At 54.3% G+C, this 12,818-nt stretch overlaps 1 protein-coding gene across 1 annotated transcript; it reads right to left on the bottom strand.

Moving 5' to 3' along the window:
- Positions 1-2,885: 2,885 nt before the first annotated feature.
- Positions 2,886-12,563, bottom strand: MATN1 (matrilin 1, cartilage matrix protein). Its single transcript, XM_003800760.1, has 8 exons — positions 12,428-12,563; positions 10,301-10,647; positions 7,520-7,742; positions 5,973-6,098; positions 5,104-5,520; positions 4,384-4,536; positions 3,528-3,608; positions 2,886-2,935 (listed from the first exon to the last, which is right to left on the bottom strand). Exons 1-8 carry the CDS (start codon positions 12,525-12,527, stop codon positions 2,886-2,888), a joined length of 1,497 nt encoding a protein of 498 aa, XP_003800808.1. The 5' UTR covers positions 12,528-12,563.
- Positions 12,564-12,818: the final 255 nt, after the last annotated feature.

Here is a 12,818-nt window from a genome sequence, read left to right as displayed (position 1 = left end):
AGTGCCAACTCTACTCCATATGCAAAGTGTGGGTGGGCACCGTGCTCAGTGCTCCCATTCACTATCTCCTCCACACCTGGGAGATGGTGCTAGCATTTCCTTCCCATGGATGTACACTGTGGGAACCAGAGAGGCGAAGGGCTTTGCCCACTCACCAGGCAGCACAGGAGCAGTGCACAGGCTGGGACCCAGGACAGTCCAGAACTAAAAGCTGAGAACTGAGACACCAGGACCCCACATAGGTGGAAGGAATTGGAGTTGAAAGAGAATGTCTGAGTCAAGCCTCTTGCATTGCATGAAACAGAAATTTAGCCAAATTTAACTTTGCTGAGGTTTCCTGGGCATCTAATATACATTAAAAACAAGGAGGATAGCCAGGTTCAATGAGGGAGTCCAGTGAATGGCCACATGTAGTGGATTAAAAATGGCCATGAAGCCATTCTCCTCCATGGAGAGTAGAGTTTATTTCCACAATCCTTGAATCTGGGCTGACCTACAACCGCTTTGACCAATAAAATGCAGTAAAGAAAAAAAAAATGCCATGACAATTTGGGCCCTCAGCCCTAAGAAGCTTTTGGAAGCCAAGTTACTATGTAAGAAGTCCAGTTACTCTCCTGGAGAGCCCACACAGAGAAGGTAAAGCCCTGAGACTATAGACAGAGAGAGAGAGAAAGGCCCATTGTTCCAGCTGATTCTACCAAGGCAGCAGGCAGATGGGCGAGCTATGCTAGATGTTCCAGCCTGGCTGAGATCCAAATTACTTTAGTCTCAGCCAACACCTCTTGGAGCAGAAGAACCACCCAACTGATCCCAGTCAACCCACAGAATCATAAAAATAATAGGTGACTATTTAGAGCCACTAAGTTTTAGGCAGTTTGTTAAACAGCAATAGATGACTGAAACAACCTTGGACTGGATGCCATCAGCGACCCAGCAAATGCTGTTTCCTCTTTCCTGAGGTTGGTGGTCTCCAGTCTTTGCCTTTTATCATACCTGGAAGAAAATAGAGACCTCCCCAGCTCCAGCAACACCAGTCAGGTAACCAGGATCCCCACATTCCCATTCCCAGAGGAAAGGTACTGTCTGGCCCAACTTAAGTCAAATGTTCACCCCCCACCCAATCTGCTGATGCCAGGAGGTCAGGTTATACTGCATCAACACGGCGCAGCTCCTCTACCCTCTGTGTGCAGAGGGGAGGGAAGTGGTTGATCGCAGAAGGAGGTATGGGCTAATATGTCATAATATGGGGGCTTGGGCCTGTGGCAAGGAGCCTCCTCAGACAGCAGAAAAACCCCAGGGTCTAGCACAGAGAATGGGCCCAGTGGACGGTGTGGGAGGTGGAAGCCAGGTCACAGAGGCAAGGATGGCTGCGCCATGGTTAAGTTGCTCTCGTGTAGTTGTGCTGTTGCGTTGATGTGGCCCTTGGCTATTACTAGTGCTGTTATTCTGCCTCCTTGCACTGCCTCTGAGAAAGATCTTGCAATATGGTCTGAGTTTCCTGTAAAAGCCTTTTAGACATGCTCTCAAGCATGACTCTGGTAGTAACACTAAAAATGCTCCATTAAACAAGAATGGGTTCAGAAAAATCACTGAAGTGCCCACTCGGGCCTGGGAGAGATGGGTGGGATCTCAGGGTTTGGCTTCAGAATGGGGTTGGGGGAAGGGGACATGTGGGTCAGGAGGTGGGAGGGAGGGAGGGTGTAACAATGCCAATGCACAGGAAATGACAGAGAGGACAAGGGTGGGGGACGCAGAGAGGCACCCAGGGCCCACACAGGTTCAGGAGGGAAGCCTTCCCATCATCCTCACACACTCACCCTGTGAGCTCCCAGATACTGAGAAGAGGCATAAACTCCCTGGTACAATCCAAATCCACTGTCCTCCTTTATCTGAGTGAGGGTGACTTGAACACCCTGCTCAACTGTAAGTCCCTTAAGGGCAAAGAGTAGTCTGTCTATGTGCCACCACCGTCTCCCCACTGCCTGGCACTGAGGCACACCCCGGAAGGATTTGAAGTTTGAATGAATGAATGAATGAATGAATGAACAAATGAGTCCAGGTGGGTGCCATTGCCCCTGTTCACCAAAGCCTTTTTCTTTTGATGTCCTGCAGTCCTGAATTCAAGGCCTGTCTCTCCAGCTGTCCGTCTGCTGAGCAGTCATTTCATCATTTAGACCCTCAGCTTCCCCATCTGTAAAGTGGGCATGACTCAAGCCTTTTCTAGGTATGTTTCCATTCATACTGGACAGATGAAGGAGGTCATGTGAATGAATTTGTCACTGAAAAGGCAGGGCAAAGGTGAGCTGGTTTTGATGTGGTCACTCACCACCATCACCATTCCCATCCTAACAACACCCCCAACCCCAGCCCATGCACCACCCGCCACCTCTATTAATCCTTTCTCCTAGTCCCCAAATAACCACACTGCCTGTGGCCTCTTTCAGTGCTTAAGTTAATCACATTTAATTGTTTCTCATCAGGGAAGAGAGAAATGAGAAAGGATTCACAGCACTTGGAATCAAGAAAGGGTTAACTAAAAAAATAAAAATATATTAAGCTTTTGATTGGAGAAAAATGCATACTCAGTTTCTCTCACACTCACACCTACGTTCTGACTCTTGCACCCTCATTCCAGCTACAGACTCACACTCACCCTCAGGTGCATGCGTGTGCACACACACACAGGTTCACGCGCACACGTGCTCCCAAACGCTATCACACACCACCAACAGGCACACTCAAACACTCTCCCTCCCACCCCCAGATCGGCCTCCCTCACTAAAATGCAAAGCTAGACTAAACTCAGGGCTCTTGGGGGCACACGCAGGATTCTGACTGAGCTTGGGGCAGGGAGATAAAAAGGCCACGGGGAGGGACAGGTGACCTTAGTTGATTCTGTTCTCCAAGATGGCCAGCCGCTTACTCACAGCTTCCAGTGGATGCAGAGTTAAGGAGAGGTATGGGCTGGCCAGTGCAGTGACAGATATGGCCCTGCATTGGGCACTCCCCTTCCAGAGCTTTCTCTCACCCTCCCCCCATAGCACGTATTCCTACTCTGCCATAAACCTATCCCCAGGGGTGACAGAGTGAGACTCTGTCTCTTAAAAAAAAACAAAAACCTATCCCCAGAATGGTGCTTTCCAAAAACACAACCAGTTACTGTGACCCCTGCTGGGTCCCACACCGGGTCTTGACTGAGCCAAGGAGATGTCTGGAGTCCAGTCCCACCTCTTAGTGGAGGCTGGTGTCAGTCATGTCACCAAGAGTCTGGGAAATGAGGAATGTGGGCCTGGTGCATGCCCAGACAGTGTCTGTGTCCAGTGCCCAGATCTTGGCTTCTATCTCAGTTTCCTTGTTTACCTTCTACGTGTCTCTGCTCTTGACAGAGTCTATACCAACACTGGCCCAAGCTCATCCAGCCAAAGTGCAGCCCTCCCCCAGCAGGAGGCACCTGGGCCATGCCCCCTCCTCCCCACACTGCCCGTCGCCCCTCCCCCCAGCCGGCAGCCACAGCTGGAAAAGGATATGTTTCCTGGTCAGGGCCTGCAGCAGCCCCTCCACTTCAGCCTGGAATTTCACAATGGACTCACAAGCACATGGGTCTTCCTCTGCAGTGGACAAGAAGATGGGAGAGAGAAAGGAGCTGTTGAGTGGTTGCCCAGGGGGAGGGGGAATAGTCACTACCCAGGCCAGGAGGAAGAGTCATGGGAGGGTGAGGGGCCTTGGGAGTCTGAGAAGGCAGAGACAGACAGTGTCCCTGAGACAGAGCCCCTAGGAGTGATGGAGGAGAGACCCTGAACTTCTCCCTGGTCCCTCAGAGCCTTGATAATGAACTACAATAATAGTAACCCTGTGCCAGGCACCCATCACATGCAGGACACCATTAGGGGCCTCTATGTCATCTTGGTGACTCCTCGCTCCACTCTTTGGGTTTGAAGTCATTAATCTCATTTTGCAAATGAAGAATCCAAGAAGCGAAGCAACTTGCCCTTGGCCAACAGTGTCAGAGCAAAGTTGCAGACCCAGGTACGTCCGGCTCTGGAGCCCACACTCTTTACCATAAGGAACCTGCAGGCAAGGCCACAAGGGAGGAGCAGCGGAGATAGCAACACTCAAGTCCTGGCTCCCCCGATATTAACAGTTGTTCCACCCTCCTGGCCTTGGCTTTCCTGTATGTAAAATATAGATAATGGCATTCTTACCAACCAGGATTGAATGATTTAATACTTGGAATGCACTGAGAACAGTGTTGTGCACATAAGGAAAGTTCAATATTTGTTTGCTGGCAGTGAGAGCTGAAGTGGCCGGCCCACCTCCTGGTTCTGCCAACGGCTTCTCTCTACCCACACCCACTTCCAGGACGCCAGCCCCAGCCTTACTCACCCACACAGATCTTCCTCTGCAATTTCTTGCCTATCTGGGTGATAGTCTTGAAGTCGGCTGTGTAGAAGTAGTGCTCTGCCACGGGCTCGGAGGCAATCTCCCTCAGTTCATCCTCCACAGCGTTGCCCACACCCACAGCAAACATCTTAAAGCCTGCCAGGAGGAGCAAGACAAGGGAGGCTAGCTGTGGGAACTGGCAGCTGGATGGCTGAGCCTGCTGGGGAATGCCTAGACAGCCAACACCAGACACCTCCTGGTGGCAGCTTCTGGAATTACAAGCACAATGCCTGGGATAAGCACAAGGAGGAAGCCTACAGAAGTTCTATGTGTCAGACCCTGTGGCAACTCCCTATACTGGAATCTTTATTCTGGGAGCATCAGTTAACCCTCACAACCGTCCATCTGGTGGTTAGTATTCTCTTTTTTTAATAAGTGACAAAACTGAAGCTCAGAATTGTCCCAAAGGGGGGTTGATTTCCAATAATTGGTATGTTCTTAGTAACATTCAGCTGGAAAAATTCCAAGCCTCATCTACAAAAGGACCATCACAATAAGGCACTTACTTTTCTGGGGCCTCAGTTGGACTAACCAATCTTTCTCACTGAAATTCACCCAGGTTTAGGGTATAATCAGAAGACACCAAGATAAACTACAGTCGAGCTATACCTGTGTGCACCCCTGACCACCAGTGGTGTCCAGGTCCAGTCAGGCAGCACCTACCGAGGTCCTTGGCCTTCTTGGCAGCATCATTAATGTAGTCCTGGCTCCGGCCATCAGTGAAGACAATGCCCACCTTCTGGGCACCAGGCCTGGCCCCACTGGACACAGTGAAAGAATTGTCAATGAGGTACTTGAGGGCAGCCCCGGTCATTGTACCCTTCTCCATGTAGGACATATTCCGCACAGCCGCCTTAATGTCCTTCTTGGTGTGAAAGCGGCCTAGTGGGAACTCCTGGCGCACAGAGCTGGAATACTGCACCAGCCCCACCTGGGCCAGCTTGTCTGACACGTCAAGGGTGTCCACAATCTGGTTGATGAACTTCTTCACCAGCTCAAAGTTCTCTGGCCGCACACTCTTAGATCCATCAATGAGGAAGACCAAGTCAGTGGCTGAGCTGCTACCACTGCCACTGCAGACTGGGGAGGACAGGAAGGGGAGGGAATAAGCTAAAGGACAGTCATCCGTCCTGACCACTGGCTGGGCACCCACCACACACCAAGCTCTGTGCTGAGGATCATTCCATTTTGCCCTCAGAACTGCCTCTATAAGCCAAGATTACCAGCCACATTCTGCAGCATTGGAAGCTGAAGCTCCAACAGCTGTTAAATCATACAGCTCAGAACTGGTGGCATCAGGATTTAAGTTTGAGACTAAACCACCCTAAACCTACCACCTATCGTGTTGAAAAGAGAGACGGAAGTCAAGACAGAACTGTCTGAAGACACAAACTCTAAAACGCAACTATATACTGTGAAGACTAGTCCAGAGGCAAAGTGCAGGGAGGTTCTAGGGGGTTTTCTGAGGAAGAGCCAAGTCCTGCTGTCTCACCCCGCCCTCCCCAGGGCTTGCCTATATCGGGCCCACTGACCATTGCAGGTCTTGCCATCACTGTTGAGGGTGAAGCCCTCGCGGCAGGCACAGGTGTAGGAGCCTGGGGAGCTGATGCACACTTGCTCGCAGTCATGGTCTCCTGTGGCACACAGGTCCGACACCACTGCAGGGACTAAGGGAAGCTCAGATCTCACAATCACAGGGCCTTGGACATCTCAGCCAGGATGCCCTCACTGACTCCTCCCACACTCAGGGAAACTGAGGCCCCCAACGGGGTAGGATCCAGGCCTCAGGTTCTCAGCACAGGGTTTCAATCATTGCACCAGGGCCTAGATCCGTGCAGAAGGTGATAATACCAATGATAAAAATTGAAAGGTAAAGACCACAAGGCAGGGCCTTTAATCAGTTTTGTTCACTGCTGTACCCACAGCGTCTGGAATAGTGCCTACGGCAGTAAACATACCATTCAAAAAGCCCTCAGTAAGTATCTGTCCAACACCACAAACTGAATGCTCTTGGAATCCTCACAACAGGCTAAAGTGCTCTTCTGAGACCCATTTTACAAATGCAGAAAAGTCCCTGCCGTGGCCTGGCTCCTGCCCTATTCAAGACCCCAACCTTTCTGGCTGGTCACATGCCAAAGACCCCCTTCAACACCTCCCCTCTGAGTGGGACTCTGAACCCTATCCTGCCAGTGCCAGGCTCCCCAGACCCTCTGACATCACAGAAAGGTTTGGCACCCAAAACCTCTACATAAAAACACATACAGGTTTTTTTTTGTTTCTTTGTTTTGTTTTTCTTGAGACAGTCTCACTATGTCGCCCTCAGTAGGCGACACACAGTAACATCACAGCTCACGGCAACCTCCAACTCTTGGGCTTAAGCAATTCTCTTGCCTTAGCCTCCCAAGTAACTAGGACTACAGGCACCCGCCCTAACACCCGACTAGTTTTTCTTTTTTGTTTTAGTTGTCATTGTTGTTTAGCTGGCCCGAGCTGGGTTCAAACTCGCCAGCCTCGGTGCATGTGGCAGGCGCCGTAACCACTGTGCTACGGGCGCTGAGCCAAAAAGCACATACGGGTTTTGAAGGTATTGCCCTCACTGGGTACAGGCCCTCTCCTCAGTCTCTGCTAGAACTCGGTCAGGTAAAAGTGCATCACTCTTCCCAGCTACCTTACCTCGGGTCTAGGGACCCTCCTCAGAATCAGGCTCGGCTCCAGTGTTGTTCCCACCTTAGTTTGATGTAGGTTCCATCCCCAACTCACTTCAGCCCAGCCCCACACCTGGCCCCTAACCTGGACGTTTGCGCCCGCTCAATCCTCGACCTTTATAGGCCATCGCCTGAGTGTGGCCCCGCCCACTGACCTGATCCAGCCCCTGACGCTGACTGCCCCGGCCCTGCGGGTTCACTGACTTTCTACCCTCGGGCCCGTATGGCCCCGCCCCTACCCAGCTCTGCCCCGCCCCCTACCATAATTGGCCGCGAGCCTGCCCTTGTCCCGCCCTGATGCTGACTATCAGAGTCCGCGCCGGCTCTGGCCCCGCCCCGATGCTGGCTTTCAGGCCCCGCCCCGGCCCGCGCACCGCAGAAGGCCTCCTGGAACTTCTTGGACAGCTTCTCGATGACACTGTAGCTCTCCACGTAGTCGACGTGCTCGTCCTGCGGCTCGCTGGCGATCTGCCGCAGCGTGGCCTTGTCCACGCGGCCCACGCCAATGGCAAACAGCTCGATGCCACTGTCCCGGGCCCGCGCAGACACGTCCCGCACGCTGTCCTGGGGCCTCCCGTCTGTCACCACAATGACCACCTGCGACAGGACACGCGGGGCGTGTGTGGGGCCCGGCCCTGCCTCCCAGCGCTGCGCCCTCCAGGAAGCCCCGCGGAAGGGGAGACTGTGGTCTGGAGAGACAGAGGGACTTGCCCAGGCTTCCACTGCTAGTCGGGTACAGGTGGACCTAGTTCCCTGCCAGGGCTTGGGCCCAGAGAGAAGGACCCGGTCGGCCAGGAGGCGACAGGTTTCCTCTGGCTGAAAGAGACTTGGTTAAGCTCTCCCTATTTGACTCGGGCCCCTGGATGCCTTCTCCCTCAGTCAGGCAGGCAGCTCTGCGATGGCCAGAGGACAGGGCCATCTCCCCCACCTCCCACCCCCGACTGGGAGCTGAAGGGACCAGGCCGAGTGAATGCGGCCTGCACGGGACCCCTCCTGCCCGGCGTGATTCTGCACAGATTCTGGGGCATCTGTGTCCTCATCTGAAAGAAGGGGATGTGGTGAGGTTGAGCCACATGACTCTGAGCTGCAATGTGCAGGGTCTCCGGCTGGCCCAGCCCCGTGCAGGTCTGCACTTTAGCCATCAGGGGGCAGCAGAGAATAACGAATAGGGCCGCTGCCTCCCGTCTGGGCATTCTTCCACTCTTCCCGCGGGACACTCCCACCTGAGTATCCAAGGGACCAACTAAAGACAGATACAGCCCTGTCTTCCTTTACTTCGTGAACTGATGCATCCCCCTTCCAGGGAGGGAAAGAATATGACCGCCCCCTTACACAAGGCTCCTTCTGGGCTATATCCCAGAAAGAGCGAGAAGGGACACAGGCCCTGAGCTCCAGCCTCACCACCCCCTGCCTGCACACATCCTGAAGCCAGGGTCCTCCCGATTTTGCCCAGCCTAGGCTAGGCTCCCAGCCCTCTGTGCTGCTTCTCTGCTTCTGACCTGGGTCCCTGCCCTTAGCTGCAGGGCCTGACCCCCTGTCCTGGTGACCACAGTTAAGGCAGACCCAGGTTAGAAGGGCAGCTCTGCAAGTTACAGCTAAAGCCACTTTCCTGAGCATCTGTGTCCTTATCTGAAAGAAAGGGATGTGGTGAGGTTGAGCCACATGACTCTTGGCAAGTAACCAGAAAGGGGCAACCATTGTGTTCAGTATCGTTACCCAGGGTTCCCTGGGGAGTGATCTTGCACCACCTCTTCCCCTGAGGGACCTGGGGGCCTGGCACTGCAAACCTAGTATGACTGTTCACTGCCACATGCTGCCACATCCCTGAGGCCCACTGTCTGCCTGAGTCCCTGCTGTTCCCCTAAACCCCAGCTTCGAGTGTTCCCACAGGCAAATTCTAGACTGAACACCTGGGGCCAGCTTCTCCCAGCCCCTCCGTGTCACCCCCTGGAGGAGCTCTCTCCTCACCTGCTCATCTGGGGCCACTGGTCTGGTCTGGGGTGAACAGGCTAACCCTGGAGCTGTGCCAGCTACCACTCTGAGCACTGTCACCTTCACTACCTCCCTCCATTAAGGCCACCTTGGGAGACCCCATCCTGTCAACCAGCGTGACTGTCAACCCCATCTATAGCACCTCATGTTGAAACTTGTCGGCCCCACGGTATAAGCCTGACAGGCTGCCTGCTGTGATGGTCCTTTGAAGAGTGGTACTGGCTGGGACTATACACTGTGGTCTGTGTGAACATTTGCCACTTGTTAGCTGGGTGAAATGGGGACACCACCTCCAAGCAGGAACATGCACATCCGTCTGCCGTGTGCTAGAAAGTGGGAGATGATGAGGGGACAAGAAAGTGGGGCTCCCTTGGGCTGGGGTCCTCGGCAGGTACATGATGACTCCTCGGGTCATGGAAGGCTGTGATGGGGAAGTCTGGAGCCTGTGGGAGGACTACAGGCAAGAAAGGACCTGACCTCGTCTCACAGGTCTCATGCTGAGCCCTGAAAGCATGACACTAGGAACGAGGCCTGTGACACTCTCCACACTCTGCTCTCACTGACTGCACCACTTAGGTGGCATCACCTCGTGTTTCTGAGCCCAAGCCCTCAAAGTAAAAAATTAGCTAATGCCAATATGCGGCTTAAGCAGTTGCAGGCACTGATATGAGCACTTTATGCATCTGGATTCAGCCCTTATAGCAGCACTCTGAGGAAGTGTTATCATTTCTCCCATTTTATAGGTGAGGAAACTGAGGCATGGAGAGACGAAATCAGTGGCACAGCTAGTTAAGTGGAGCAGGCCTTGAACACAGGCTGGAGGCAAAGGCTGCACCCTTCCCTATCAGGTAAGTATCAGGCCTGAGCTTTGCTGCCTTCAAGGGCTCAGCCAGACCGGGGAGCCACGGTCAACCAAATAGAAATGATCCGTGCTCACCACACTGTGAGCTCTTGGGGTCAGAAGGCTGGGATCAAATTACCAGCTCTACCACTTATAGCTGGTGGCCTCTGTCTAATGATCTCCCTCTCTGGCCCTCAGTTTCCCAACTATAAAATGGCCACTTCTAGGGGTGTCATGAAGATTGAAGTGTGTGGAGGCAATCTTCATAGCACAGAATAGAACCCCCAAATTGCAGCCACCCAGCAGGGAGGGATACACAGACCTTGCTGATGTCGGGGGACCTGGCACGACCGCCCTCGGCATCGCTGAAGGCTTTGGTGATGGCGAACTGGATGGCCAGACCCGTCATGGTGCCTGTGGACAGGGGCTGGATGCGACGCACAGCCTGCAACAGCGTGGCCTTGGAGCCGTGGGCCCGCAGTGGGAACTCCTGCTTCACCGCACTGGCATAGTTGACCAGACCCACCCGGGTGGCATTGGGCCCCACATCCAGTGACTCAATGACCTGGGACAGGAACACCTTCACTTTCTCAAATTCTACGGGCCGCACGCTGCGGGAGCTGTCCACAACAAACACCAGGTCCGTGGGCCGGGTCCGGCAGTGACGCCCTGAAAGGAGTCAGGAGGAAGCCAGAGAGGGGGCCACGGTCAGAAGGCTGCCCCTGAGACACTCAGAGGCAAAGGAGCAGAACATCAGGGCCACTTAGATCTGGTCATGAGATCGCAAGCCCAGTAGACCACAGATTTCAGCTGGGCTGGCTGAGCCTTTGGGTCAGTGTGTGGACACTCAGGCAAGCATCTTGCCAAAGGCCGGCAGCACAGCCCGTGGGAGAGACCAGGGGCCAGTCCTGGCTGGGCCTCACTTTCCTCTTCAGTACAATGAGCTGGCAATCCTTCCTCATAGAATTCCTTAGGAATGAGCAAGGGAGCCAGCACAGGACACAGAGGGTGTTTGGGGCAGCAAAGGACACTGTGGCCTTGAAAACACACTTCTCAGCTCAGCGCCCGTAGCTCAGTGGTTAGGGTGCTGGCCACATACACTGAGACTGGCAGATTCAAACCTGGCCCAGGCCTGCTAAACAATGAGAACTGCAACAACAATAACAACAAAAAAGAGAAAAGACACCTCTCAGGCTGCAGCTCAGACTTGCTGCCAGAAAGAAGGGCAGCTATTTCTCCTGCGTGGTCAGGAGGACTGAGAGTAGCCCCCCAGGCACTGTCAAGCCAAAGCAGCGCCCATCAACATGGCCTCTTGCATCTGAGCGTTAGAGCGAATCACCACAGTCAGTTTCCCTCAGCCCGGTTGGTCTGCTCGCTAATTGCCAAGGACAGAGAAAAGGAGTGGGAATTCCTGGTGGCTACCTTGGCTATCTGACCAGGTGGTGGGCACCAAGACACACCCTCAAGGAGCAGTCCCCCTCCAGACACTAAAGAGGGCAGCACCATGTGCTAGGAAGTATGTGGAATTGGAGTGAGATAGGTCTGGGTTCAAATCCCGGCTCAGCCACCCTGTGGCTCTGGGCAGATTCTTGCACCTTCCAAGTTTGATGTTTCTCCTCTATTCAGTGGGGAGGATTAGGCCCCTGCATGACACTGTCACTGGACCTACAGCCACATGGGTCTCAGTACTGAACTGAGCAGAGCTGATCCCAAACGAAGATGCTGCAGAATCAGGAAAGGGAAGATGCTCAGGGCTGTCCCAGTCCCCAACTCCTGGTGTCCTAGACTGCGAACCTGGGCGTCAGAGGTCTTCAAGAGATCTCAGAAATCACCTTGCAGCTGGCTCACTGGTCCCCATTAGCTAAGTCTACAAATGGGCAAAACCGGAGGTCCAGACAGGAAGAGGGGATTGGCCACCTCATGGAGCCGGAGCTTAGGGGCCGGGATGCTTTGGGGCTGTCTCACTGTGGGATCTTAGACAGGCCCTCCCCTCTCTGTCCTCAGTATCTCCATCAGTACAGGAAGAGTGGGCATTCTAAGACTCAGTGCTGAAACCTGAAACTCTGGGGGTGGTGTTGCACTTCAGGGGCCCAGTGCTGGCAGGACTGGCAAAGAAGGATGGGCTCTCAGCCCCCCAGAACTGCACTCACTAAAGAGGAATGAGCTCAGCCCTGGGCTTGGAGCAGCTCCAGGTGACAGCCGGCCCTCTAAGTGGCTTCTGCCCCTGAGAGACCTGGAAGACCATGGTCCTGCAGCATGCATGGTCCCAAGGGTCACCCTGCCCAACCCTTGTCAGCATCACCACCTGTGCATGCCCCATGCTGCCTGCTGGCCACCCCGCCTCCCTGCCAGGATCCCATTTCGTCTCTACCCATCTTGGTGCCCAGCCCCCAGGATGATGGTCAGGACCTGCCCACCCTGTGTCCCCCAGCTCCCACAGGCCCCTCACCTCTGGATTGTGGGGCAAGACCAAGACTTCCTAGGGCCTGGAGCAGCAGCAGCAGGAGGAGGCTGCTGAGCATGAGGCTGGTGCCAGAGGGGACCCTCATGGTGCTGGCAGCTCAGGTAGCAGCAGGCACGGTTGTGGGGGCCGTAGGGGTCCAGGTCTTATCAACCCTGATGCCCGCCCAGCCTCCTGGCCAGGCGGTCCCCCATTGACGTGGGGCAGCAGGGGCGGGGCTGGGGCTGAATGGAGGTGTGTGTGTGCAGAGAGGGAGAGAGAGCCTGGCTTGGGCTCCAGAGGCCCCTCAACCACAAGGCCTCCTTTGCCTACAGAAGCAACTGGAGCTGTAATTGGAATTTGGGAACTCTCAGGTGGGTGGGGGTGGCTCCTCCAGCAG

Source organism: Otolemur garnettii, unplaced genomic scaffold (assembly GCF_000181295.1).
Source record: "Otolemur garnettii isolate 467f Iridium unplaced genomic scaffold, OtoGar3 scaffold00184, whole genome shotgun sequence".
NCBI lineage: Eukaryota > Metazoa > Chordata > Mammalia > Primates > Galagidae > Otolemur > Otolemur garnettii.
The sequence above is the reverse complement of the archived record's forward strand: the minus strand, read 5'-3'. Positions and strand labels throughout refer to the sequence as shown.

Bases quoted from the DNA above. Each gene is read 5' to 3' on its own strand.
- MATN1 (XM_003800760.1), bottom strand. From the start codon at position 12,527: ATGAGGGTCCCCTCTGGCACCAGCCTCATGCTCAGCAGCCTCCTCCTG. The intron at 10,648-12,427 runs GTGAGGGGCCTG...GACTCCTTTCAG, and splicing joins TCTTGCCCCACAATCCAGAG to GGCGTCACTGCCGGACCCGG. The intron at 4,537-5,103 runs GTAGGTGCTGCC...TCCTCCTGGCAG, and splicing joins CAAGAAGGCCAAGGACCTCG to GCTTTAAGATGTTTGCTGTG.